At 36.9% G+C, this 27912-nt stretch overlaps 1 protein-coding gene across 2 annotated transcripts; it reads left to right on the forward strand.

Annotated features, from left to right (window-relative positions):
• The first annotated feature begins 5374 nt into the window (after positions 1-5374).
• On the forward strand, positions 5375-26569 carry npr3 (natriuretic peptide receptor 3). Of its 2 annotated transcripts, none has more exons than XM_084414478.1 (8): positions 5375-6354; positions 12821-12943; positions 13372-13547; positions 19044-19179; positions 21253-21347; positions 21505-21622; positions 21754-21838; positions 24660-26569. In XM_084414478.1, the coding sequence occupies exons 1-8, from the start codon at positions 5676-5678 to the stop codon at positions 24769-24771; spliced, it is 1524 nt and encodes a 507-aa protein (XP_084270604.1). In that variant the 5' UTR covers positions 5375-5675; the 3' UTR covers positions 24772-26569. The 2 variants fall into 2 exon arrangements, with proteins under 2 accessions (XP_084270604.1, XP_084270603.1); XM_084414477.1 differs by having other exon boundaries at positions 21751-21838; positions 24660-26041.
• The last annotated feature ends 1343 nt before the right edge of the window (positions 26570-27912 follow it).

Raw genomic sequence — 27912 nt, forward strand, 5'->3', positions numbered from 1 at the left:
CTGTATTACAGTAGATAAATCTACCTGTTTAGAGATTATAAGCAACAGCTGTTTAATGACATACATAAACATGAGAGGAAGTCAACATGTTGACCAAGAGCTGCATAAGTTAACAGTTGGAAATGGAACAGCAGATGATTATGATAATTATTGTGGGTCTTACCTTTTCTAATGCATTCCAATTATTATTTTGCATTGAATGCAATGTGAGTATCGATGAATCACATTTAAAAAAAATTATCTTGTCAGTTCAAACTACATGATTTACCTATATGATAATGAACACATTATAACGCATTCTTTTATTCATAAGTTTTTGAAATATTGTTGATCAATTCAGTTTCAGATAGTGTTTTCCTCCTTAATATTATGTCCAATAATATGTTCCAAAATAACACAACTATCGTACATACCTATGTGTGTACTTCTGCAAATGTCTGGAACAAACTCTTAATTGATGTACAGTTTGATGTCATTGTGTTGAAAAGTCTATGGGTTGAAAAGGAAGGCTATCTACCATAATTACACCTCCTTCCCTCTATGTGGGTGCATTTTATTAATTATTCTCCCCCTCCTGACTAATGACCACTGTAGAATCTTATTTAAAACTGTATGTATTTATGTATTTATCAGTGTCTTAACACAGGGAGGTAATGCTTTGAAAAGACAGCATTATTGCACTGGTGTGTTGGGAAATGCAGCCAAGGCTATTTTAAAATAAATCAAATGTTTGTAATTAAACCTGTCCTTAAGGTGCATGTGGATGTGTGTGTACAGGTTTGCATGCATCCCTTGTGTAGGCCAAATGAGTTTATTTTGCTCAGCTCCTCTGTGCATATTAATGTGGTCATCAGGAGTTGATTTTATATGCAGTGCTGAGAAAACAAAAAATTAAATGATTTCTGTTAATCCAGTGGTCAAATGCTTTGTGGCCACCTGACAATATATATATATATATATATATATATATATATATATATATATATATATATATATATAATCAATTATGAATGATTTGCTGCCATTGTGTGAATAAAATGTATTCATGTAATTAATAAAAAGTAACTGTAGTCTGATTATAAGTATTTTAAAACATAATAATTATTAGTACTTCATTTTTTAAATTTGATTATATAATCCAGATTACATGTAATCAGTTACTACCCAGCACTGTATGAGTTCAGATGCAAAAGCCTCTAAGTGCCATCTGAAATTTTCTTCTAGAATGATCATTTTTATCAAGCTCGTATATTTAAGTTCAGTAATTTCACTTAAATGGCAATGAAAATGACCTATTAATTGTCATTTAAGCTTGATAAAAATGATCGTTCTAGAAGAACATTTCAGATGGCACTTAGAGGCTTTTGCATCTGAACTCTTCATATATAAATAAACTTGACTTGATTTATTTATGTGCAAATGTTTGAGTGCACCTTGAAGAATTGCTGTTTCCTTGGATCCCTTTGAGTGAAACAGCCAGTAGGTGTCTCAAAAACACATCTGTAGCTCAGCAACAAGTCAGCAGAACTGATTAGAAAGGCACACACACACTTACAGGTATTAAAATGAGATGGGATTAATTTATAATAATCAATAGCTAAGACAAGAGATGTTTTAGATCACTTTTGAGACTGGATACTTTTGGAAAGATCCACTATTAATTTGGAGACTATAGTTATCATCCTGATTATGGATTTGTAGTTATGACTTTAGATTTGGCCAAGATTAGACTTTAGATTAGCTACTTGGGCTTTAGATTATTTTTAAAGTTTTTTTTCTTTCATAGTGTCATAATGCACTTTCTGAATGTTTCTGCTTGCAAATGAACTGATGGTGAGAGTCAAAGTAAATAATTTTATACTGAACTAATCTAACAACAGAGCAATTACACTTACGTATGTGTCTATTAACTTTACAGATAACCTTACATTTAAAGAATTGAAATACTTTTTGTCTAAAATTAAGTAGCAGTTGAAGACTTTCAACGTTCAAAAAGAGGCTTTATATAGGAAGCAAGTGGCAAACATGTTTTTACACCATTGTAAATTGATGACGCAAATGCAGTTTGCTGTTGCTACATGGTTCAAAAACATTTAATAAATGAAAAGGAAGTGTGAGAAAAACAGAAACCCATCCACTCAAAGTTTACAGTTACTTCTTAAAGCGAGGAATGAGGTGGCACTTATGCATGACAACCGCTGGCTATTGGAAACCATGACTTTGCCGGCCTTGAGCTGGAGACATTAATAGCATAATCAGGATTAATGCAGAACACAGCCCTTTTACTCGCACTGACAGATGGCTTCAATTACGTGAGCACTTTAATACATTTAAGAGAGTCATAAACTCATCGATTAGATTAGCAAAACTCATAACAAGCATGGGTCTATTCCAGGAATTACAGAAAAATTAATACATTTTCTTAGGGAAAAAAGAGATACAAATCTGAAAATGTAAGACTTTAGGATTACAACACACTCTAAAAAGTTTAACTATGATTTACAATTTTTTTTTTGGTGAAACATTTTTACACTCCAAAAAATTTAGTACATTTTAAAGCTGTGAAATCAATTAAATATACTGTATGAATTGAGTAAATGCAAGTAAAAAAATTAAGTAAATCTGAGTAACTGCATCTGGTACATTAACAAATAAAATTGAGTAGAAATAATTTAATATTTAAACATTTAAAAAAAACATATTTATGAGTAATATTAACTGTTTTTATTTATGAGTAATATTAACTTTTTTTTAAACCTAAACCTTTGTAAAATAGTATTCCATACAACCACCAGTATAGGCCTGCATGACATTGGCCTTTATTGTCGATGAGTAAGTTACAGCAATACAGCATATTTTACACTGTTTTATACAATATTGCCTACATTTAAACTCATTTGACAAACATTTTAGAAGTAAAAATGAAACATTTAAACATTCAGGTAGCCTAATTCAAGTGTAATCAACCAGTCTGTTATCCAATTTCCACCGGATCAGCGCTGGTTCTCGTGCCGGAGACGGACTCGTGCTCTGCGGGTGAACTTCGAACTTCAGACCGCCGAATTAAGTGACTTAACTGAATTAAGTAATATTTTTGTTTCTTGAAACAGATCAGTTTAATTCTCCATCCTCAAATATATTGATAGAAATTTCACAAATATATTAAATAAATAATCGGTTAGTCAAATACTAAACTTAATATAACTTAATATAACTGTAAATTTCAGATCAAATTAACAGTTGGATTTTTAGTCAATTATTTTGGTATGTTTAACTCAAACAATCAAGTAAACGATATTCAGAGATTTTATTAAGTTAATAAAGTTAAATATTACTGTAATATCTACTAAGCCACAGAATTATTTTTTAGAGTGCATGACTTACACAAGTAGCATGTGGAATTGCACAAAGATAGAACATAAACAGAATTATCCAAGTTTGAATGGCTATGGAGCATTTTTGGAAACATTTTCTGATTCAGTAACCATAGCAATCCCGTGGGAGAACTACACCCAGGACCACAGAACAAAAGACACTCTCAGCATATTGCATCTCAGAAAGTAGGGAGTCTGATATTTATGTGGGAGTACTAGGTCTGCCAGGACTGTCGTTGTACTTTGGCCATTAGCTAATTACAGGGACGTACTTCACTGCAGTTCTCTGAATGGATCTTTTAGTTGCTGTTATCTTTATATCCATTTGGTTTATTCAGCCAAAATGTGTAATACCTATGGGGCAATCATAGGAGCTGGGATTCAGCATTGACTGAAGCCACAGACTCAGCGCACCATTTAGCAGTGACGTGAATAATAAATATTACATCTGGAGAGTTTGGCTGAGCCATTTTTAATCTGCCGCTAAATCTGTCCTGCTATAAGGCCTTCTTATTCTGAAATGTGCTTGCTCTTTCTCCGAGTCATACCATTAAATGTACACTTTTGTTGCATTATTATACATCTTTCTAATTATTATACAGATATGGTTACACAGAGCAATATTATACATAGTATAATATACATATACATTATATGCTATACATATAATAATATTTCAAACTAAATCACATCAATTTTCAAAAACCTGCATATTATTTAGTCAAATCTGTGATGTGTTGCTCTAATTCTACCACTAGATGTCACAATGATAGTGCTTAAACAGTTGAATAAAGCTTAACGTTTGCATAGATGGATATGAGGCCCAGACAGAGAACAGTTGGCTATCAAAAATCTGACATGTCATATAAAACATGAGATAAGAAGATTATTGATTGCGGATTTAATGTTTATTTAATGAGTTTGTAAATCTCTTACATGGACATAAATACCATCATTTGGAGTCAATTCTGGTTTTACATCACAATGGTGAACTATGATGAGCTATATCTGCTAACATTAGTCAGAAGTTTGTATTAAGAACATTTTACATGATAAGCGGGTCATCTTGCTTGTGTTCTTGCTGTCTTTCTTATGTTTTTCAACACATCAAAGACTGATATACCAACTGCTGACTACTGCTTCAGCTCAAACATGTTGCATAATGATTATTGTAAAATTGCAGTGTTGCTTAAGTGTTAGCTAATAAACAAACAACAAGTTTTATTTCACCATAAAATTATAGATTAACCAAGAAAAAATATCTTGGGGGAACCATTGGTGTGCCCAAAATCGTTAACTCATTCACTATTCCCTTTACAGTGAATATCACATAGTCCACCCTATACAGATATGGAACATTTTGTTCCTTCGTCAACCCAAATGCAGTAGCAACTAGCAAGTATGTATAGCCTACTTGTTATTGATGCCATGAAGTATGATTTTGGATTTATGTCATTGCACTATAATGCAACAGTAATTACTAGATTACTGTATGAAGGCTACCACAATCAGCACTTGATTGATTACAACTGGTGCAAACTGCTACGGCTAGATTTCTAACTGGGACTAAAAAGGGTTATTCCCCGTTTCACAGACCAGGCTTAAGCCTATATAGTGCTAAACTAAAATGCCGTATTGAGATGTTTTAACTGAAAACAACTTGCACTGACATATCTTAAAATATATCAGTGCCATTGTTTTGTCTCAAGATGCACACACAGTAAAGTTTTTTTCTAAGGCACGTTTATAGGCTTCTGTGCCTTTTATTGCTGATTAGGCATCCGATTGTATTGTTGGGTTATAAAACAATAAATACAAATCAACAAATACATTTAAATTGTAATTGTAATGTCTGAACACTATATCTTGATCATTTAATCCAGACTGAAGTTGTGGGCTGTCATGAATTGTGACACTGTAGCTTTAAGGAGGGGGCGGGCTGCACAGCGATGACGCAGGAATAATAATGAAAGGATGCTTGAAAATTCCTCCTAGACTGCAGCGTGTGTGGTGACCAGCCACTTCACACATCCTAACAAGAGTAATTACACAGGCAAGCGGAGAGTTAGACAGAGACTCAAAGAAGACTCCAAACAGGGGAAGAGAGAGGGGCTCTGGAGAGACTCAAAGAAGAAACATAACTCACTTATAAACAGAGAGAGTGGGACTTTGCCATACTTAAGTTCAATTAAGGATACGTCTTAATTTATATAGCAATCTACTTGGTAGAAAGAAAAAAAAACTTTAAAAAGCGTAGGCTCTTTGCAAAAAAAAAAAAAAAAAAAAAAAATTCGTTCATTGATGTCAAAGATGTCATGTTTCATATCACTATGTCTGTCCATTTGGGTAGTACTCATGATGCCTGGCAGGACAAGTGCACTGAATGACAACATCGACGTGATGGTCTTGTTGCCTCGCAACAACACATACTTGTTCTCTTACCAGAGAGTTTTTCCGGCTATTGAGTACGCGAGAAAAAGCCTCGAGAAATCAGAACTGTTTGCAGGCTTGAAATTCAATGTGAGCTTTGAGAACTCCGGGTGCAGGGAGGACGCTCTCTACGCGCTCGTGGACAAGCAGAGAGAAGAGCGTCCCGACCTGGTCCTCGGTCCGGTGTGCGAATACGCGGCCGCGCCGGTGACGAGAGTTGCAAGCCACTGGAACATCCCGGTGATCTCAGCAGGTGCTCTGGCCACCGGCTTCAGGCAGAAAAACGGCGAGTTCTCGCATCTCACACGAATCGCACCAACTTACCTGAAAATGGCTGAGACGTTTCTGGCGATATCCAAACATTTCAATTGGAGAACGGCATATTTGATTTACGAAGATGATAAAGACGAGAGAAACTGTTACTTTACGATTGAAGGTGTTTATACAGTGCTTACAGACTCCCACATCGTCACAGATCACGCTGTGTTGAGCTCGCACGAGGAGAGAATAGACACCGACGGGATCATCACGTCCATCTACGGGAGCGAAGGTACTCGTTCACTCGTCCGTCAATTACTAAATGCTTTACGCAAGCCGTTTTAACATTTGTTCCTCAAGACGAATTCATATCTATTTTGTTTCTGTACACCTTTTCTTTAGCTTCAAGTATTTTATTTTTATTTTAATACTTATAGATACTAGTATGTAGCCTATTTAATTAGTCACTAGTAGCCTACTTATTAATTATGCAATAACCGAGTAAGAAGTTGCACGTTGTGGGCATTGAATTGCATGGGGTTCTGAAATTAAGTAATAGTATTCACTTCAGACTAGTATGTACTATGTAGCCTATTCCAATTGTCGCTGCCTATTTCTCATTTACTAGTTACTATTCATTAGGTGCTAGTTTGTTTTCTTCTATAGCCTACCAATAGTAGCCTATGTACTCCGCCTTTACAAGTAGCCCCCTCCTGATTAATAGCTTTAAGGAATAAAACGGCTTGCCATAGATGCCAAAAGTGTCTTACATACATTTGTTAAAAGCACAATCCCCTGGAGAAGTTTCTTGCCAGAACGGGATAATTTGCACAAGTGGAATGGATGGCTCTTGCTGGGTTCCTGATACTTTTCAGTTACTCTAAACAGGCAAAGGTCTCTGAAGAGAGAGACACCGTTCAATTACTAGACTAGATCTTAACTATTAGACTACACCACAAGTGGTAGTAATCCACATTGATACTAAATAGCCTAGATAAGACTGCATATTTCCAAATGAAGGAATTTCAGTATAACATGATGTAAATGGGAGACATTTCAGATTTGGTGACGATAAAGGGGTACTTAAATGGTTTGTACTTTAGGGGTACATAACGTAACTTACAAAATGTTTAGAAAACGTATAATAGCTTGAAAAAAAATCTGAAAATTCTGTGCAGTTAGATTTCTTTTTCACCAGTGGCTGTTCTCTGCAGTAAGTTGTGACTCACTTCTATTCACAGGTCAAAAGGGTGGATTTGCAAAGTATTGCCCTTGGTCAACACATTTCCTTGTGCTATTAAGTCTCTTTTAGTTTAAACTGGAACATAGTTTTTCCGGAAGTGTTGTATAATACCAAATGATAATGCATTAGTAATCCTAACAGCAATCCCAGTCTGGAGCATGTTGCAACAGACCAATATAGAACAGAACAATATACAAACGTGTCAAATGCAGATATTTTCCTAACTAGGGCTGTTTTGATCCTTTCCTGATCTCCTCAAGCTCCCCTTCTATATAGATAGGTAAGAGGTCAGTTGCAGTCCATAAGAAAGCCTGTGGAAAAAATGATCAGAATTTTGACAGACAGTCAACACTGAGCAAGAGCTGTAGGAATTTTGGGGAGCAATTTTAGGCTTTAGCACTCCCCTAGACATCCTCAAGCACTTTTTAACAGCTTTTCTCATGGCGGGTAAAGTCATGCGCTGTCTGCCTGGCTGATTCTCAATAACCAGAGAGGATACACCCTCCCTGGAGCTCACTCTGCTACTATTGGTGTTGGATACATTGTGGCTCTAAAATATATGCCTGCTGTGAAAACTATGAACTGTCTGCAGTTATCCTTCTGTTATCCTTCTTTCAAACATCATATCCGTCTGCCCCAAATCTGTGGCATTTCACAGAAAGTCTCCTTACTGATCCTGTTTCATAAACAGTGCATTTCTCACATTCCTAGCAAGGATGTTGTCGATTTTAGAAAATATACACATATACCTCAATACAGGGCCCTATATCACTTTCTTTCCTAAGACAGTCCTGTGCGTTGAAATGAACATCTTACGTTTCTTAAGCTAATATTGCATATTGCGTGAACGCTGGTAAGGAATGTTTCACCAATTCTGAAAATGTCAGTGTGGAATGACTGAAACGGGGTAAGAGGTTAATGCTGTCTTGGGGCTGTTTTGACACCAACAATGACAGGGTAACAGCTCTTGAGGCCTTTTATAATTCATTACTTTTTCTACCAGTTCACAGCAGCTAGAGGTCCTCAACATGTTGCGATCCCTCACAGCAGCTATAAATGTACAAGTATGGAATGCTCCTCGAATAATGACATGTACTTCCTTTGATCTGTCCATCACAGGCCATGCACAGATTTGAATGTGGAATCTCAGTGATGGGATGCATTTTCCAGGCCACCACCCAAACACTCAGGGCAAAATTTGACATCTGTTTCAAGTGTCTTCTGAAGGATAACATTGAACTGCACATTTATAGTCACAGAATACACTCAATGTCAATGCACAAGGTGTCATTTCTCTGCAAAAGTAAGAGTATTTTATGAGAAATACTGCCATTTTTATATTGTTTACATTAAACAAGCAGTGTGGCCAAACATTTTTCAACTACAGTATGCACAGTTTTGTTTTTTTGAGGATGTGGGTATTTCAAGCAACCTGTCCACAGGATCATCACCATTGGGGGACTCTGTGAGGGTCAATCATTCAGTCTGCTTAATCTCACTGCCTTATCATGTCAGCATCTGCTCTCTGCTGTTATAAATATATAATGTAATACTGTTACAGTTTACCAAATACAGTTTTATTTGACATCAGCATCAAAAGATATGGGAATCTTTTCTTCTCCCTTTTAAAAACTGGTAAGCCTATTTATTTGGCTATCCTAATTATGCTTGATTGTATGGTTAGTTGCATTGTATTATTGGGATTTAGCATTGCTACCAAAACAGACCAGTGACCCACCAGTTGAGAATACAGCCATAGAGCAGCAGTTCAATATTATGTTTTTAAGGAGCTTGTGATAGTACTAAAGCAGCCATTTGTCCAAAATAAAATCTACCAGAATTGGTCTGTTTCAAGAAGGGAACATCACGTTAAAAAAAATAAATAATAATAATAATTTTGAAAGCTTTGTGACAAGTGACCAGATAGTTGGCTACAACCCTATGAGCATAAAAGTTTGTGTTTATATTACCATCAATTTCTGACATAAACTGTATAAATTAGCATATATTTGAATGCTAAGTGATCCAGCCTGTTCCATGAGGTAGATTGCTGGCATTGAAATTAGTATTCCAGGCATGGCAGATGCTTCATTGTTTGCTCATGAAAGGCTGCAGTGGTGTAAGTACTGTAGTAGCGAGTGCTGATACAGTACAGATGGCAAATATGCTTAAATGTATCTGGGTGTCAAAATAATAAATTACATTATGAGTTTGTACATATTTAAACTACTTGTCCCTACTGATTTCCTTTTTGTTAAATATAATTTTAACTTCAAAATGCAGACTGCAACTGTGTTCAGTGGTCAGTGACACAAGCATGTGAGCAAGTTGATTTATGTGGCTTCTTATAATAACAGCATTCATCAGTATCTACTCTTTCACACAGTTTCTCATAATAACAAGCCAGTACAGGTTGCCAAAAAGTTTTTGTTTGCCTGCAGTCATCTTTATAGGACGTCATTGGGATATTCTCCAGCGCCCGTGACGCCTGATTTGATTCATTGGCCATTGCAATGCCCTTGTTTTTGTTGTTGTCAGTCTTCACTATGCAGTTTTGAACCTGTTGCACGAGTCTGCGGTGTGTCGGTTGGCACAGCTGAGGCAAATGTAATAAAATACAGATAACTTTAATGACATATGGCCAAGCCTGCACATAAGTGCTGATAAAAAAAAAAAAAAAAATAGCACCAGTTTTTTGAAAACCTGTGGAGTGGGAGTGGGAGTGTTTTGTGCTCAATATCAGGACAAATCGGGTATAATTGAAAGATGACTGTCAACATTGGTAACAATCCGCTTGTTAAGTCACGACATAAGAAATACAGTTTTCGGGTCCAAGCCTCTACTAGTTTCAGCTAAGCTTTTAAAAACACAAGGTGTACAATACAATCTCTGGGCTCACAGTGTCCCAGTCACCAATATTTTAACGATTCATAAAAGATGAATCGCTGGCCATCTGAGATTTCGGTATGGAGATAAAGGTTAGGATTATGATTTTTTTGGTGGTATCACAGCACACCATGAGTTTATATTAGCACCATTTGCTGTTTGCTTTTGGCATCTGATAGAGTGTTTGGACACAGAAACGACACCTAGCTGTTGAATGTCTAACATTTAAAAGATGTAGTAGATGTAATCCCTATTATAAATACTATTTCTTTTAACATCATATCCCTAGTGAAAAAAAAAAAAAAAACTTAATTGTATTTGAAATATATTCCCTTTTTCAATAGTACATTGCAAATATACTAACAATTGTTTTTACTATCTTTAATATATGCTAATATGTATATTAGCATCATGCTTTTACCTATTTTCACAATACAACTTTTAACACACTTTAAAATAATTGTACTTTAGTATATTTTCTACAAATATATTTTAGAAAAATATACTTGAAGTGAAGATTCATTTCATCAATTTATCAATCTATTTTTTAAAAGTGTATTTATTTGCACTTTATTAAAAATATATTTTAGGTATATTTTAACTATGTGCTGGAAATTATCATAACAATGCATTGAAAGTGTACTTTCAATATACATTATAGTATACAATAGTATTTTTTACAAAGTATAGCTAAGTATTATTTGTTTATTAATGTGCATTTGTTATTGAAGACAAAGTGAGCAATTTGTAGTATTTGGAATAAGCCAAAGGTATTACTGAATATATACTTTTTACTCAAATATAATACACTTATGGTCGGCGCCGATAGCCTCGTGGGCAAGTGCACCGACATGTAGCGCTGTTGTGCTTCGGGCGAACCGAGTTCGAGTCCTCACTAAATACACTTGAAGTTACGCTTTACTACAATTTAATTACAACTAAAATATGCTTAGTACAAAATTAGTTGTTTCAAAATAGCACACTTCTAGTTAACTAATCATTAACACACTTGAAGTATACTAAATTAGTCTGGCTGCAAGTATACTTAGCATATTTTTTTTTTCACCAGGGATGTCTAAGCTGAACGTACTGTATATGAACATCTATTTTGTCAGATCTCCTCACCGATGCTAAATGTCAGAAGATAACATTTCAATGAGGATGGAATACGGTGTTGCAATGTTTTGACAGTGAATGACGTGAGCACAGAAGCACAAACTGGCTGAGTGGTCCTCTGGGAGTGAATTTACTAAGCCAGACATATGTCATTATAGCCCTGCTTATTTTGCATTATGTGCCATGCTGCCAAAGTTGGACAGAGGGGCAAGACAGTAAACCCTTATACTATGTAGCGATAAAGCACAAGTTTGCAAAGCGATATTATTTCCATGTGCACGTTCACACTATGCGTCTATATAGACCCCCAGGTGCATTAAATGTGGCACAACCAACGGTAAGTGTGCCATGTGTTGCCCCTTTGCATTCCTCAGCTCATTTGTAACTAGTGTCAGTGGGAAAAATCCAGATTTTTGAAATATTGCTGGCTGGAGCTGTACCCCATGGAATCGCTGGAAAGCCAACACAGGGCCTGTAGTGTGCTGTGCGCTCTGTAATTAAAGGGTGCTATAGTGCAGGAATACTGAGGTGAAGTTTGTCCCACTCAGCTGAGGATATTTCAAGCAGCGCATTACACTGACTGAGCTGTGGGGAAAGTTCCAATCCTCTGAATCTTCCTATTTATGGGACACTTTGCGAATATTATTATTTTTTTATTTTTTTAAACTCTGTTTGCTTGCTTGTTTGTTTATTTATTTTTTACCTCCTTGCTCCATGGGAATATATTTCATACCTGAGACTGTGTTTCTGTAAGACCAGGTCTAAAATAAGCTATTCTATGATACTTAAAGGCTTGTGCTTACATAATTGAATCAATGCCACATGTTCTTGTGAAGCTGGCCAGTAGCAAAAAGGTCATAATTAATCTTAAATGAACAGCACTGAACGTGTTCTCAGGATCAAGGCGATAATACAGTAGCCTACCTTAATGTGCATGTTGGATTCATGGTCTGTAAAACTCTTATGAGGACACAGTGCATTATTTTCTCTGCTATAATTAAAAATGGTCAAAGAAAAATGATGATTCCAGTTCTGGTGCATACAGTATTATCATATTAGGTGTACAAGCCTTTACATTATATCAGTTTTTGGAGTTGTAAATGACAATATCAATGACTTGTGGTTCAGTATGTGAGTCAGATTCATTGAGAAACAGCTCCAACTGTGTCATAAGTTGTGATTCATTAAAAAGAACCAGTGTTTTGCTCTGGAATCGGACTGTTTTATAATCAGCAAAAAGAACCTGCTCAGAAGAGTCGTTCGTTCTGTATGTTTCGTGCTGAATAGTTAGGCAGGGAACACTTTCAGAGTGTTTTAGGTCTGTGTACCGTCGTTATCATTGGAAGACACGTGTGAGAATTTTTATTTTATTTTGTTTATTATTTTCTTGGCTCCCCAACCTCGACATAAATGCCTTTTGACATTACTGTATACACATAACCCAGGTGGCGATGATAGCTTAAAGTTGTTGTTTTGAATGGCAAATAACACTCTGTTCCTTGTTGTTTTGCAGTGGTGATTATGTGTGCCACGGCGGACAAAATACGAGACCTCATGCTGGCATTTCATCGACGAAAATTAACCACCGACAGCCACATCTTCTTCAACATCGAGCTCTTTAACTCCTCTTCCTATGGTAAATCTGTATTCATGGTTGTTGTGCACTGATTACAGAGCTTATCTCTATTCTCAAGATGAGCCATAGTCAGACAAGATAGTCCTGTGACCCTGTTGCACAATGAAGCTATCTGCAGGTCTTGTGCTTCATAGAGATAACATTCAAGAGATATTTGGCTCAACACAATAGCGCCTGGGTATTGTCTGGTGTGCAGGTCCAGGATGTTCCACTGATGTTCCTGTGCATATCTAAAAGCCCCATTGTTGCAGAAAAAGTAACAGGGTAGATATTTTACCCATTGTCATTGAGGTTTTATCAGCAGAAACAGGCAAAACACGCTTGTATAATGCCCTTATCATGAGAGACATACTTTTCTATAGCAAATCTTGCAATATGTTCATTTGACCATGAATTTATTACAATAAAAACACAATATTATTTCACAGGGGATGGATCCTGGAGGAGAGGAGACAAATTTGACAATGAGGCCAAGGCTGCCTATAGCTTTCTCAACACTGTAACATTGCTTAGGTCCACTAAGCCAGAGTTTGAAGACTTCTCCATGGAAATGAAAAAGTCACTACAGCAGTCGGACATCCCTGTTTGTGAAGACTGCAGTGCTGTACGTGAGTCTTTGAAACTAAAATAATGTTAAAAATATACTTTCGTATTCAAAAGCCAAATATAAGATCTAAAGACCTTTGTTTCTTTTTTATCTGTTCATATTGGATATTTTATTCACGTTTCACCTTTTATTTGAACTTTATATTTTTACATAAAGTTAATTATTTAAAAAAAGTTATATATTTAATTTGTATATATATATATATACACAATGGAATATATATATTATATATAATATAGCATATATATATAATAATATATATATGCAGAATCTTCTTGGCTATTTTACAACACACCATCCTTTCCACTGTTAACAATATACAGGCAAATCAGCCAGCCAGTCAGTCAATCAATCACATTTTTCTCTTTTCTGCAATTCCATCCATTTTGTGGCCTGCAATATTCAGAGAGCTGCTGATTCTTTTATTCACACAGTTTAAAGTCAGAATACAATGCATTCACACTTTAAGTGCTTTTGAATGGAGTGACTTGGCGTTCCGTATAGGCCCCTTATTTTGGTCTGGCTCTTTGTCCCCATCATGTCAGCTTCCTTTGAGAAGCCATCAGAGTTTTCTTAGAAAGACAGTGGAAACTGTCTTTCTGAAAAAAAATGATTGTGGACGAATTGAAGTGCCAAGGTTAATAACCTCAGTGGGGGCCCTGACACTTCTGACTGGCTCAATTGCTATATCAACTGGAGCCACAAAAGATTTGAGCTGGACCTTTGTGGGGGACCACTACCATATAGAAATGTATTTAGACAAAGCCCATTCCCTCCCAAATATGAATGTCAAGACTTCAGTGTGCCAAGCACAATTATTTCAATGTACGAGTACACTTCCCAGAGAAGCCTTACCTGACAGAAGCACAGGCTAATGTGATGTTTCACAAACTTGGCCCTTTGCTTGTAGCTACCGCTTGTATCTGCTCAGTTTTTTTCTGACGGCGGTGTTCATGCGGAATTAATGAGCTGGATGAAGAATGCTCACTTTATTCATTAAGGAAGGTGATACATTTTTTGGAATTGGCTTACAGTGAGTGGTGTTCTTATGAGCATCTGCACAGATTTAAGCAATTCATACTAGCTGCCAGGAAATGCAGCCATACTCATTTGCAAAGAGCCCCCCATATGCATAACGTAAATCTTCTGGATAAATGACAGTTTCCACTGTTAACATTCTAGAAGCTTGGCTGTATAATCCAGCTGCAAAGTAAGACCTTTAAAAGATTCGTGAAATACAGATATTTAAAAAGTGAAGATCCAATGGTGCTGTCAATCATATGTCCTTAGTGACTAAAAAGTCTGTGAAAAATGCAAAGTATTTTTATGCACTGATGACCAGTAGGTGGGTGTGTTGGATTACCACTGTCATTAGGAACATGTTTTATGTGTTCAGTATAATGTATTTTATGTTTTATGTGTTTGATTGGATTTCTCCGAAGTTTCTTCCATGAGAAAAATACTCTCATTGCAAAATACTCTCAGAAGAAAAGGTTTGAAAATTATCTTAAAAACAGGCAACATTCTTCAGCATCATTAACTGTTTCTAGTTGAGAAACGTCATCACTTTAAAAGAAGGAAACTGTGAATTTGGTCAGACTGACATCTGTTGAAGAATGTCATCTGTTGGGCCAAATAGTTGTCATCTGTTGGCCCTCAGGTTTATCTGTTACTTATTTTCATCTAATTTTGGCTCGCCCGTCGTCGTGCGTCACTGCAGATTATCAAGTTCCAGCATGACAAAACCATTGAGGCTCAAAAAATCTCTAGAAATTCTTTTTGCACAGATTTAGCATTTATAAAATACCTATCTTCTCAGGTGTGTATAATCCAACCACAGCTTCTTGTGTTAAAGTTGAGCAATTTAGGGTCAAATTCCAGTAATGAGATTTTAATGCTTGGCGACTGACTCTAAGATGTATATTTACGTCTGTTCTTGAGTAGAACTGCCTCAAAAGAGGATCAGTGAAGCAACTAGGCGCATTCATTAGAGATGATCGAACTCAATACACTAGACTGCATATGAATTTTAGGCCACCCATGATTGCTTCTTTCCTTTCCTTCTTAACAACCCTTATCTAGAACAAGATATGCAGTCAACCACTTTGCTGACCATTAAGGGTCCCTAAAACCATCTCACAGGATCTGAACACACTGTGGCCGATTGGTTAAACTGAGACAAACAAAGGAAGTCACAGACTTATTATAGGCAGTTCATTCCGCTTCGTCTCCATTTGATCAACAGTGGAGGGTTTCACTGTTTTCAGAACAGACCTGCGATAACGACCAATATAATTCTCTCATGACAGCCTTTTACTTTATCTTATAATTCATGCAAAATAATGCTCAAGGAATGTTTGATCAGAAAGAAAGGGGAGCTATGGAGGACTAAATATTAAAATATATAAATGAAGACATGTGAAAAAATACATAGGCTACATGAAAAAAAAAGAAAAAAAAAAGAAAGAATACATGACCCAATGAGATGAAGTGTATTTTTGAATTGAATATACTTATCACATTGTCATTAATCTACTAATTGAATAATTAATTTCTGCATGTATTTATTTTTATTTATATTGTTTCTGGATTTTCTTCCTCCAGTATAATAAGAGAACTAAACACATTTTGCTCCCTCACCTGTTGCTTTAAGCAGTGCATTATAATTTAATTGTGGTACATGGATAAAGAATAAGATCTTTATATTTCTGTGAAGGTTTTCACAACAGGTCACCACAGAATATATACGACTCAGTCCTTGCAACTGGACTCTGATTCTTACCATTTGAAGAGGTTTCACCAATCATATGAAAGGCTTCATCATGTAAGGTTTTCGAGTGGTCTTCAATCAACGAGAAAAAGTTATTCTGCAGCGACAGACTACAAGCTCTTCACGTACAAAATAGATGATGTCTGAACAGTTGATTGTCTTTCATTCTCTCATTGCATTTCATTATGAAGAAATAAAAATATGAAAATAAGTAAAATCAAATATAGATATAAATAAGTGAAAGAATTCATATTAATTCATATATATAATATATAATTATAATTAATTAATATATATAAGATTATTGCGGAAATTATTAAATCCAGTAAACTAAAAATAAATTAACATCATTAAACATCATAATAAACATAATTTCCCATTGGGTCATTACATTTTTTTCTTTCATTTTTCATATTTGTTTCTCCATCTATGGTGTCTTAGAAGTTCTGTTCTGGCCTTTCTGTCATTGCAGCATACCTGGTAGTGACAGTGAGACTCCACTGGGTAATTTTTTCACCAGGGTGAGGAAACTGACATGCGGTTGCACCTTTTCATGCCAGAGCCTGAAGTTAATCAGCCCAAATAAACAGAAACAGGCTTACGGGTAAAAACAGTGAGTCCAGTGAGCCCTGAGGATGAGTTACATTCACTCTAATGATGCAGAGCTTGTTTGGGTTTAATCACTGCAGTTGGACCAATTATGAATTAGTCCCCTTATGGCGTTCTCTCTCCCCACCCAATAACTATGAAGCAATGTAACACATAAAAAAAAAATATATATATATATATATATATATATATATATATACTGTATATATATATATATATGTGTGTGTGTGTGTGTGTGTGTATATATATATATATATATATATATATATATATATGCTATATGCTTTATAAATAAGAAACTGATTTTAGTCAATTTAAAAGTTTTATGAGATAAACAAAAGTGAGATTAAGATTAAGATTGTGAGACTTAAAGTAAAAAATAGCCAGGCTAAATAGGCGATAGAAAAAGGGAAAAAACCTTACAGTGGATTTATTTATTTTTGTATAAATAAATCAAAAATATTTTTTTGCAAGAAATAACTTTATCATTTAAGATGCTGCAAACTGTGGAAAACCACAAATCTCAACAAGAGTGACAGGCCTTGAGACCTCTCCTTTAACATCTTAGTTAGAATAATAGAAATTTCATCAAACTATCTTCTATATCTCTTTCATATCACATTCTTGAACTGAGATGGCATCAGTTTTACACAAAATGTTAGCAATAGTGCCTGATCTTAAATATCAGCAGGGTTTGTTTCGCAATGAGAAAGCATGACATTTTTTGCATGAGGAATGTTTTGTCCGATACATTTTGTTGCTGAATCACAAGCTGTGCTCTGTATGAAAACACGGCAGGGTTTGTTATGCTCTGAATGCTTGGAGATTTCACCTCTGTTCACGCTTCCAAAAATGAATATGTATATAAACAGTCATATGACTATATCAGCTTTTCCTGCTGTTTCACTCTTATTAGGCAGTTGAGGGTGAATGTAAATATACAGTAATCTTGGCAGCCGGATATCGAAATCTCCCCCGGGCTGCAGACTGACTAAGCTCCAGGTTTTACTATTGTTTGCCTTGGGCTGCGCACATGCAGCATGCGGCTCTGTGGCAGGAACGGACCATTAATCCATATCAAAACATGAGCATCTACTAGTACGTGCTTTTCAGTATTCATGGCGGCTGGGTAGCCCTTATTATTTTTTAATTGGTTAACATTTCATTGAACAAGACAGTGCTGTTTATGGATCCTTTCCATCTTTTTCACTCTTGATGTTAGAAGACTCTGCATGCAGTTGTTCATTCATTTGCAGTTTAACTAAAATATGAAGTTGATAAATGAGCTGCTCTTAGATTCTCTCATGATAACCTTTGCTTTATCATATTTGTCTACTAATGTCTTATAATTCTGTGTAAATAAAATTTGGCCAACATTTCTTCAGAAAGCAAGGAGAGTTATAGAGGGCTGAATATAAAAAAAAAGACTGACGAAATGTGAAAAATAAATGGACGTGTACTGTAATAATCCACAGAAGCAATGTATTCAAAATTTTTATAAATTTAATCATCAACTGTATTATCTTAATGTACTCATTTATAAAACCATTTCAAAAATATTTAATGATGTATTTAGATTTATTCATTTTATTTATGAAAAATACAATGCTCTATTTGAATAAAAATATTGTTGTAGCCGATAGCCTCGTGGGCAGCACTCCAACACCTAAGTTCGAGTTGTCCTTTCCTGATCACGTCCCCCTCTCTGTCTACCCTATTTTAATAAAGACAAAGGCGTCAAAAATACATCTTATTGATAATAAGCTATTAGAATACAAAATACGATTCATACCAAAGAGAGTGTAAATGTGTGAGCCCTGTGATGGACTGGCCATCCGTCCAGGGTGTCCCCCGCCTGTGGCCTGAAACGCTGGGATAGGCACCCTGCATCCCCGCAACCCTGCAGAGGATTTAGGGGTTTGGGGTTGGATAGAAACATTTTTATCACTTCTCTATTTCTTACTCTAATATGCTTATGAAGGGTTAAAGCCTGGATATTGGCCTTTTTCATTGATGAATAGAGGTGTCTCTCTCAGAAGCAAACATCATTTTGATTAAGAAATTGCTGTCTTCACCTAGTGTTCCTCAGACCTTGCTCTTTTATTGCATTGCAGGTCAATATGTTTATGGAGGGGTTCCATGATGCTTTGCTTCTGTATGCAATTGCCTTGCGTGAGGTGATGAGTAACGGTCTGACGAAAAAGGATGGACAGGAAATCACACACAGCATGTGGAACAGAACATTTGAAGGTAATTAGGGGGAAAAATGCTGTGCTTTTTCCCGCAAAAGTACTATGGATACTGGACTGTGGCAGACATAATTTGCATTTTATAACAAAAATGTATCGGCAGCTGTAGTTCTAAAATGCAAATATACACTCAGAAGTGGGAGAATTGACTGGTTCAATTTTGTGTTAAAGTTCAGCGACAGAGAAGGTAAACAGTGGCAGCAAACTCAGCAGTAATCAAGTGAAAAACCTTGCACTAGCCAGACGGTGTCAGAATAGGATGGTTACATGAGAAAATAAACATTACACTTGCGTAACCCTTTGGTTAATCAGGCTGATTTTGCATGTGTGCATCTGGGGTTGGGATGCAGCATTAAATTAACATAAGGCCCTGAATGTGTTCACTGCATAACAGAGCACGTTCTATGAATTGCATTGATTTTATGCATGAGACTTTGGGAGTACCCACAAAATATAACATTACTTGCAAGGAAGGGATTTGAAACAATATAACATGATAACAGTATGCACACTCAGTTTGTAGTATGATCAATTACCTGCTTATTTAAATTATACAAATTATGTTAATTGCATAAGTACTCTATCAATAGTCACAATAGCCGCACAAATTACATCTTTTGACCACTTCAACCTATTAACGATCAACGGACCAATACACTGTATACACTTTCATTTAAAAGTTTGGAATCAGTAAGTTTTTATTTTTAATTTTTTAAAGAAATTAATACTTTTATTCAGAAAGGATGCATTAAATTGGTCAGTATTGACAGTAGTAAATGCTTTTCTTTTAAACTTTCTGTTCATCAAAGAATCCTGAAAACAACTGAGTTGACACAACTGAGACAAAATACGGTTTCCACAACTGAAGGATCATGTGACACTGAAGACTGGAGTAAAGGACCGTTCACACCAAGAACGATAACTATAAATATAACAATAACTATATTGGCGTCCACACCAACGCATGATATTGTTCTGTTTATTCTAAGCAATGCAGTTTTGTCGTCTTCCACTTTAAATGCGTGATTGGTTGTCGATGTTTTTATTGTTCATTAGGTGAAAAAACTGTTCTGAAAGTGATTCTAACGATATTGTTCATCTTTGCCATTGTCATTATAGTTGTGGCATGGACTCTGCTATTCTTTTACATTTATAATGATTTTTTTACAAATATATCTTTATTGTTATTGTTATAGTTATCATCCTTGGTGTGAATGGGCCTTAATGGTGAAAATTCAGCTTCATCCATCACAGGAATAAAGTACATTTTACAATGTATTAAAATAGAAAACGGTTATTTTAAATTGTTATAATATTTCACAATATTACTGTTTTTCACAGTATTTCAAATTCATGCAGTCTTGGTGAGCATAAGAGACTTCTTAAAAAAAAACAAAAAAAAAACATCTTACCGAACCCACATTTTTGAATGGTAGTGTATATAGCAATTTTCAAGAAAACATACTGTATAAATTGGTTGGTGGTTTGGAAACACTTTTGTCCTTTAACAAATCAACATCCTATTAAAAGATATTTTACACTCTAAGCTTATTATTAAGAAAATAGTAATGCATATTTTGTGCAAAAAGAACAGTGGAATCTGAACACTGACCAAGTCCCATTTTATTCCCATTATTATTATTCACCACATTTGATTCCCATTATTGTAGTTGCGAACAGAGGGTTCGCCAGTATTCTTGCCACTGTAATTCATTAAACTTCCCTTACAAAATAGGTGCTCAGACATGTCTGCAGCCCAGACCTGTCTCAATGACCACAGCAAGACAACTAAACGTGAAATAACAATGTTTTGCTCTGCCAGAATCATCAGGAACAGGGTCATGTTTTCCTGTTAAATTAAATAATATTTTAAACATCTCAAGAATTCAGGAACACAGATGTACAGATGAAATTACCATTTCTGCAGTTAAAGCCAACAAAAATGGCAGGAGGCGGATGAGATTTCCTGTTGTATTGCCCACCCGGAATTTGCTGATTCTTGCTGGTGTTTTCCTTGGAATGTTTGACTTTTCAAACTAATTAATTTTCTCATTCCTCACATTCCGTTATACAGGCATTGCTGGCCAGGTGTCTCTAGATGCCAGTGGTGACCGAAATGGGGATTTCTCTGTCGTTAGGATGACAGACCCAGAGGCAGGAACGCACGAGGTATGCGCATGTAATCATTTCTGCTTTATTTGATCAAAAAAGTCAGGACAGTAAGTGAAATTCAATCATTTCAAACTAATTTGCAGGATTTGGTTTACTATGTTTGTGCCAGAATTATGTCTGAAGTAAGGAAAGAGATGTCTTTTTATGCCTTTAGACTATCATGAACTTTTGCACCAATGGAACTTTCAAAACCATGCCAGGCTTTAAGAGGGAATTGTTCTCCTTGCGAACAGCACCAGAGCATCCAGCCCCAAAACACATTGAACCATCATGTAAATTACCTCTACTTCTTAAAGACTGACACTTTTTTGTAACAGCATGATATGCACATGTGTCATATATTTATTATTATAATTTATGTGCAGCTTTCCTTATAAATGGTTTCATTTTCTTTTCTAAGCAGGTGGACTAGGTGTATCGGCAGTGACTGGGCTAATAGTAGGGGGAATTCTAGGAACAGCTCTCCTCATGGCATTCTACTTCTTTAGGTAAACACCAAAAATATATATATTTGTTTTCATAAAATAGGTCAATGTATTAAAGTCCCCCTGTAGTCAATAATTGTTTGCCTTAAAACTCATCTTTGTTCACCAAAATGACACATTTAAAATAAAAAAAAATCCTCAAAAAAATAAAATAATCTAAACCGGGTAGCCCAAAAATGTCTACGTCTGTATCGCTCTCTACAACGTCGAACACATAACAGTGATTGATATGATTAGCCTTTTGCTTGATTACGTTATCAAACAGCTAATAATGTGTTGCACAAACCACGTTCCCGTTTGCCATCTCAGTCTGCCTTCTAAAAATCAGCATCCTTACAAATATTTTAAACAACTTAGAACATCAGTGGAGAAAGGCATGTAGTTCATCATAACAGTGTAAAATACATCATATACATAATTAACCCGCTATATTGCTAAATGTACATTATTTTTTATATCGACAGAAAAATATACCAGGATAACCTGGCTTCTCTTGAGACTCCCCTGCTTCAGTGCATAGTTAATGATATGCTAAAGCCCGTCCGCACGTTTACGTGATTGGTTACAAGGTAGTTTGTGATGTAAGGAACACCGGCGATCATAAAAACTGCGTTTTTGAGACTGTATTTGGTTCATTGCAGTTTTTAAGGAGAAAATACTCAGCAATGGTCTCAGTAATAATACATCTCAGTTTTATTGTTTTAGAACCATCTGCCCAAAACGTACTCTGTTACTAACATAACCTCAGTTCCCTGAGATAACAGGAACAAGTATTGCGTCACAAGACACTTTGAGAAAACTAATTTTTCTCTAATACTGAAGCCTTATTGAATCACGCAGTAAAACTGCACAAACCTATGACTGTGCAGAGAAACTGTAAGAACATATGGCGCTTGCAAGTCACCCACTTGCTTGACCGATGCTAAGGATAGCAGGAAGGCGGTCTTTAGCGAAAGGGGGTGCAGCTCAGCCGACTGGAGTGGCTTGAAGGGATGGCCCCTGTAGACAGGTCCCATGTTGGAATAGTACGGGGACGAAGCGGGTTCAGCCTTTTGGCCTCCCTCAGAAAACGAACAACTAAGTTGTTCCTGCCTATAGACTGGCCGGCCACAGGAGCGTGGTACGCTGCTATGGCCACCACATAGACTTTGAGCGTGGAAGGGGTACTCCCCTTGTCCAGCAGCTCCTGCAGGAAAGACAGTACCCACGAGACATCAGAGGATGTCGGGTCTTCACTCCAGACTGCACACCAATCAGAGAAGACAGACCACTTAAGGTTGTAGAGCATCTAGTGGATGGAGCTCTAGCCTTAGACATATTGTTTAGGACTCTCGTGGGGAGGCCCGTAGGCTCCCGTCAAGAGGCCAGACATGAAGGGCCCACAACTCGGGTTGAAAGAGGTCGACCTCTGCCCTTCCGAAGATACTCCAGATCCTGTGAACCATCTGGGGATGGAGCGTCCATTCTCCTGACGTCACATTGCCCTTTGGTTCGGTCTGCCTCGATCTGAGTCCAACTTGGTGGTTTATGTTGGACACCATAGCCATGTTGTCTGAGCGGACTAAGACATGGTGCCCTGTGGTGTCTGTGAGAATTTGTGAGCAAATTGAAGTGAGTAACCTCGTTTGATTATGTTCAGAACCCATCCTGACACTCCGGGGATGGCTTCCCAAGCCAGGGGTAGCGCTTGGCGGAGCGGGAGTGCTGTCGAGGCTCAGGCTCTGGCTTGAGCTGAGCGGTCAAAGGCGCAGGCTTCGCGGGCTGCTGAGTCAGCACGCTTCTCTGGCGAATTGAAGCTGCTGCAGAGCTGGAGCGCATGGGCAGGAAGTGGTGCATTGCGTGTGATGACCTCTGTCTTTGTAGCGTACAGGGCCAAGTCTGTTGTGCTGCACAGCTCTCGAAATGCAACAGGGTCTGGGCCAGACTCGTCCATGGATCGGAGGAGTTTAGCCTGAAAGATCTGGAGGTCCACCATGGTGTGGAGAGTGGAGCCCGGTGGGGGAGAGTGGTGACGGCAGGGGGGAGTCATCCTCTGAGCCCGAACAATCCTCCGTGTTAGAAGCCGCCAGTGACATGCTGTCATTGGGGAGATCCTCTTCAGATCCCCCAAATGAGACCAGGTCACTCGTGCCAGAAGAGGCAGTGGAGGCAGAAAGTGAGGCATGTGAGATCTGCGCTGACGTGAGCTCACTCGTTCTTTCTCCTAGGTTCCTGGGAGTAAGAGAATGGGAGAGCGCGAAGGGCAGAGCCGCTCTCTGAAAAAAAAGCTAGGTACCCCAGACAGGCACCACACTCACTTTGCTCGTCAGAAGCATTTGTGACATGGCATTTGCAACAACATTGCAAGGAAATTTGCTCTTATAGTAATCGCCAGATAGCCACAGGGGAGAACGCTGAATCAGCTTGCGTGCAGAGCACTGTCAATCAGCTTGCTTGCAGAGCGCCGATCAGTCAGCTTGATCTGCAGCAAGGCTTGTTCGACGGTGAGAAGGCTTTTTCTTTTGTCTCGGCGTCCAGTGAGGAGAAGATCTTTGTCGCTCGCTAAAGGAGAATTATTCTGAGATCCTATGTCAGATTTCCCCCTTATATAGACGGGTAGCCCGGGATGCAGAAACATAGGTTTGCGCAGTTTCCCTGCGTGATTCAATAAGGCTTCAGTATTCTGAGAAAAAGGAGTTTTCCCAAAGCGTCTAGCAACGCAATACGAGTGAACCGTATCAATAGGGAACTAAGTGCCCAAATGTTTATTGAGATAATAGAATGTTATTAGTACTGCTGATACTTGACATCTACATTCATGATATTGTTCTTCATCGCTCCTCAGGAAGAATTACAGGATAACCATTGAACGGAGAACACCTCGAGAAGAGTGTGACATCGGAAAACACCGTCAGTTGCGGGAAGACTCCATCAGATCTAACTTCTCTGCAGCGTAGTCTGCAGTCGTAAGTCGACTGCTGGGGTGTTCGAATTCGGGGAAGGTGCATCTCAAATGGGTCTGTTGGCTCATCAAACACCATCCCAGGAATCCAGAAATATTTATAGACATGCTGTAGTGTTTTTTCCTTGTAAATTTTTCTTGCTCTTCAATTCGTAAACTCAGGAAAGTTGAATTTTTGGAGGAGAAGTGCTCACAAGGCTTCTTGACTCTCTGTAAAGAAAAAGGGTCTTTTTTTATTTAGCTACAGGCCTTTTTTCCCTGAAAAAACGTTTCCCCTTTTTTCCTTGTAGAAGCCTGTCAGTTTTGTAGAAAAGAGTGGGCTAACTTGAGTCCTGTCAGCTGCTGGGCCGGTGGGGAGAAACGGTTATGAGATATTGAGAACTGTTAGAGTGAAACTCAGAACTTAAACTTACTTAAAACCTAACACTCTCCCCAGTGATCTCGGCATCACTTTACCTTCCTCTTCTTCGATTAGAGAATGTCCAGTAGAACACACTGATAAACATCCATTCTTTCTTCTTTGTAGACTTGGTTAGGAGGCACTGATGAATAAAAAACTGATGTGAACTTTAAAATGATGTTCCTCTCTGTCAACACGTATCTCAACAAGCTTTGATATATCAAATTTGGCTGCATGCTGAAACTGAAACACTGAACTGTTTTTATTTATGATTATAAATTCTGATTTTAGTCCCACTAATTATAATAATCGAATATAATTTCAACTCTCTGTCATATCTTGATTTACACTGCTATGTACAGTATCATACATGCTGCTGGGTGCCTCATAACCAAATGTTGTCTGATGGGTGTTCACGGTTTTGGCTTCAAGATTCAATTGATAAAACCGACTGTTGTAAAACTTAACCAATCTAAACTATGTCCATTCATGTCAAGATGTTTAAAATAGGAATAATTTCTGCTTTTGAAACTTGTCATGCTTTGATAGCAGCAAAAAAGTCTACTATAGACCTCCTCCACCATTACATTTTTGTGTCAGTCATTTTGTACAGCCCACTTTTTATTGTTAAACATCACACTTTTTGAATGCTAGAAAGAGTTTCAACGAAGAGATGATTCTGCTCAAAACATGCCTAATTCTTCATCGTCCTGCACTTTGTTGCATCTGTTAAGGTGAACTGCAGAGGCAAGCAATTCGTTTGGTTTAAAAAAAAATAAAAAGGAGGTTGTGAGAAAGTTATGTAATAGATATATAGATATGTCACAACATGATTTCATACACAACAGAAGCCGGTCTACCTATCAAAGAAAGATTTTGAAAAGCTATGTTCAGTTTATATTGCACATGTACATTTTTTAACTTTATGTCTTTAGATTGTCTTTATCAGGAGGTGGTTATCAATAATCTATCAGTTTAATAGCATATTATAAATAATATTTTTTAACTTTTGTGATTATTCAGTAATGAGGATGAGATGTAAATGTGAAATGTCACATTTAAAACCACCTCTATGGTGTGCGCGTCAAAAAATATAGGGTTTTATTCAGGCTTGGTATGATGGCAATTGTATACTGATGTAAGTAAATGTATCAACATAAGATGTGATGTTATTTATTGATATTTTTGTAGAGGTTTCATTTTTCTTAGTGTTGATTTTAACATTGTGTCTTGTGTGAAATATACAGAATCATTTTTGTAAACCGTATATCTGCCTTGTCAGAGCAAAATTTATCTGATAAGTATATTTACAAGGCTTTGCAAACACTCAGAAGAATTGTAACTTATTTAGATTGATACATATTGACCAATTAAAAAGAAAATTTACGAAATGAAATAGTTTCTCTGTGTTTACCACTAGTGCCTCTCATACAACTTGCAAATGGTCCATTCTGGGTAGGCCGACTTTAGTCGCAGCACATCTTTTGCTCTTAGTGTCTAAAAGTCATAACCAACAGGGTGGATATGTTTTCCGTGAGCTTGTGTCCATTCAGTGGACCAATGGACTATCATAGCTGTGGTCTGAAATTCCTCATAGATCTCCAAGAGAGTGTGTGCAAATGATCCCAGACTGCAGAGACACTATGTGAACACAGGTCATGTAGCCAAAGCAAACACAACTCACTTCCTTTGCTGCTCATCACAACAGGTGTCTCACACACAACATTTTTCCATTGCTAGTCCATCTATACAACTCCTTCTGAACAAATTCTAATGCTAAGGGATTGTTCACTCAAAAATGAAAAATCTGTCTTCATTTACTCACTCTCATGTCATTCCGAACCTGCATGGATTTCTTTCATGTGTGAAACGCAACTGATGGATTTCTTTTTTGGCTGAACTGTTCCTTTAAGATTCTCCTAAATGTTTATCTCACCAGACACTCCTCAAATTACCATCAAAACGATTAACCAATAGTCCGAAATCATGACTCTTAATGTCTATTGGAGTACAGTATGAGTTCAAGCACACTTCAAAGAACCATGAAATCCAAGCTGATACAAAGTCATTCTTTGACCTCACATCTGGCAATGGAAAACCACATGGAAAAATTCCTTGAATGCTTCTTAATCAGAAGACTACAGACTACGAGGCTGAACCTGTTGACTAAGCAAATAGCCTACCCTTTAACAGAGAAGAAAATGTACCTGTCTGTATACAAACACACTACAGCTCAAAATCTTAACAACCTGCTATTGTAATGCTTTTCCTTTTTCACATCTTGTTACATTGTCCTAGTCTTAACGCAAGGGAAGCAGATCTATTTTCAGCACACTTTGATGGAATGCATTTTTCTTTTTTTTCTTCAGAAATGCAAAGGTTTCCTGTAATCGTGTTCAAGTGTTTTCAAGAGGAATCCATTATTCAGTGCCTCTGCCATAACACATGTTGTAGTTGCTGGAGTGATTCTTAAATATTAGTACAGTGTGTGTCTGTGCAGGAAAGTGAATGACCATTTGTAGTGATTTGTGAAATGATCTTGTAAAATTCAGGGATATAAAAGCTGGCCGTTAACATTAACATTCAAGGATATTGGTACAGGTTTTTCCTTATGATTTTTTTTGATCCAATCACTTGAGCAACAAAATTAGTCACTAGAAAACTTACGATATCAAATATTTTTGTCACAAAACATGTCTACTTTTGAATGAAGGAGAAAGATTCCTTTTGCAGACA

The sequence above is a fragment of the Rutilus rutilus genome, assembly GCF_951802725.1.
Source record: "Rutilus rutilus genome assembly, chromosome: 7".
Taxonomy (NCBI): domain Eukaryota; kingdom Metazoa; phylum Chordata; class Actinopteri; order Cypriniformes; family Leuciscidae; genus Rutilus; species Rutilus rutilus.

Excerpts from the sequence above, each read along its gene's own strand:
- npr3 (XM_084414477.1), top strand. The coding sequence starts at position 5,676 with ATGTCAAAGATGTCATGTTTCATATCACTATGTCTGTCCATTTGGGTA. Across the intron at positions 6,355-12,820 it reads GTCCATCTACGGGAGCGAAG|TGGTGATTATGTGTGCCACG; the intron begins GTACTCGTTCAC and ends GTTGTTTTGCAG. Across the intron at positions 21,839-24,659 it reads ATGGCATTCTACTTCTTTAG|GAAGAATTACAGGATAACCA; the intron begins GTAAACACCAAA and ends ATCGCTCCTCAG.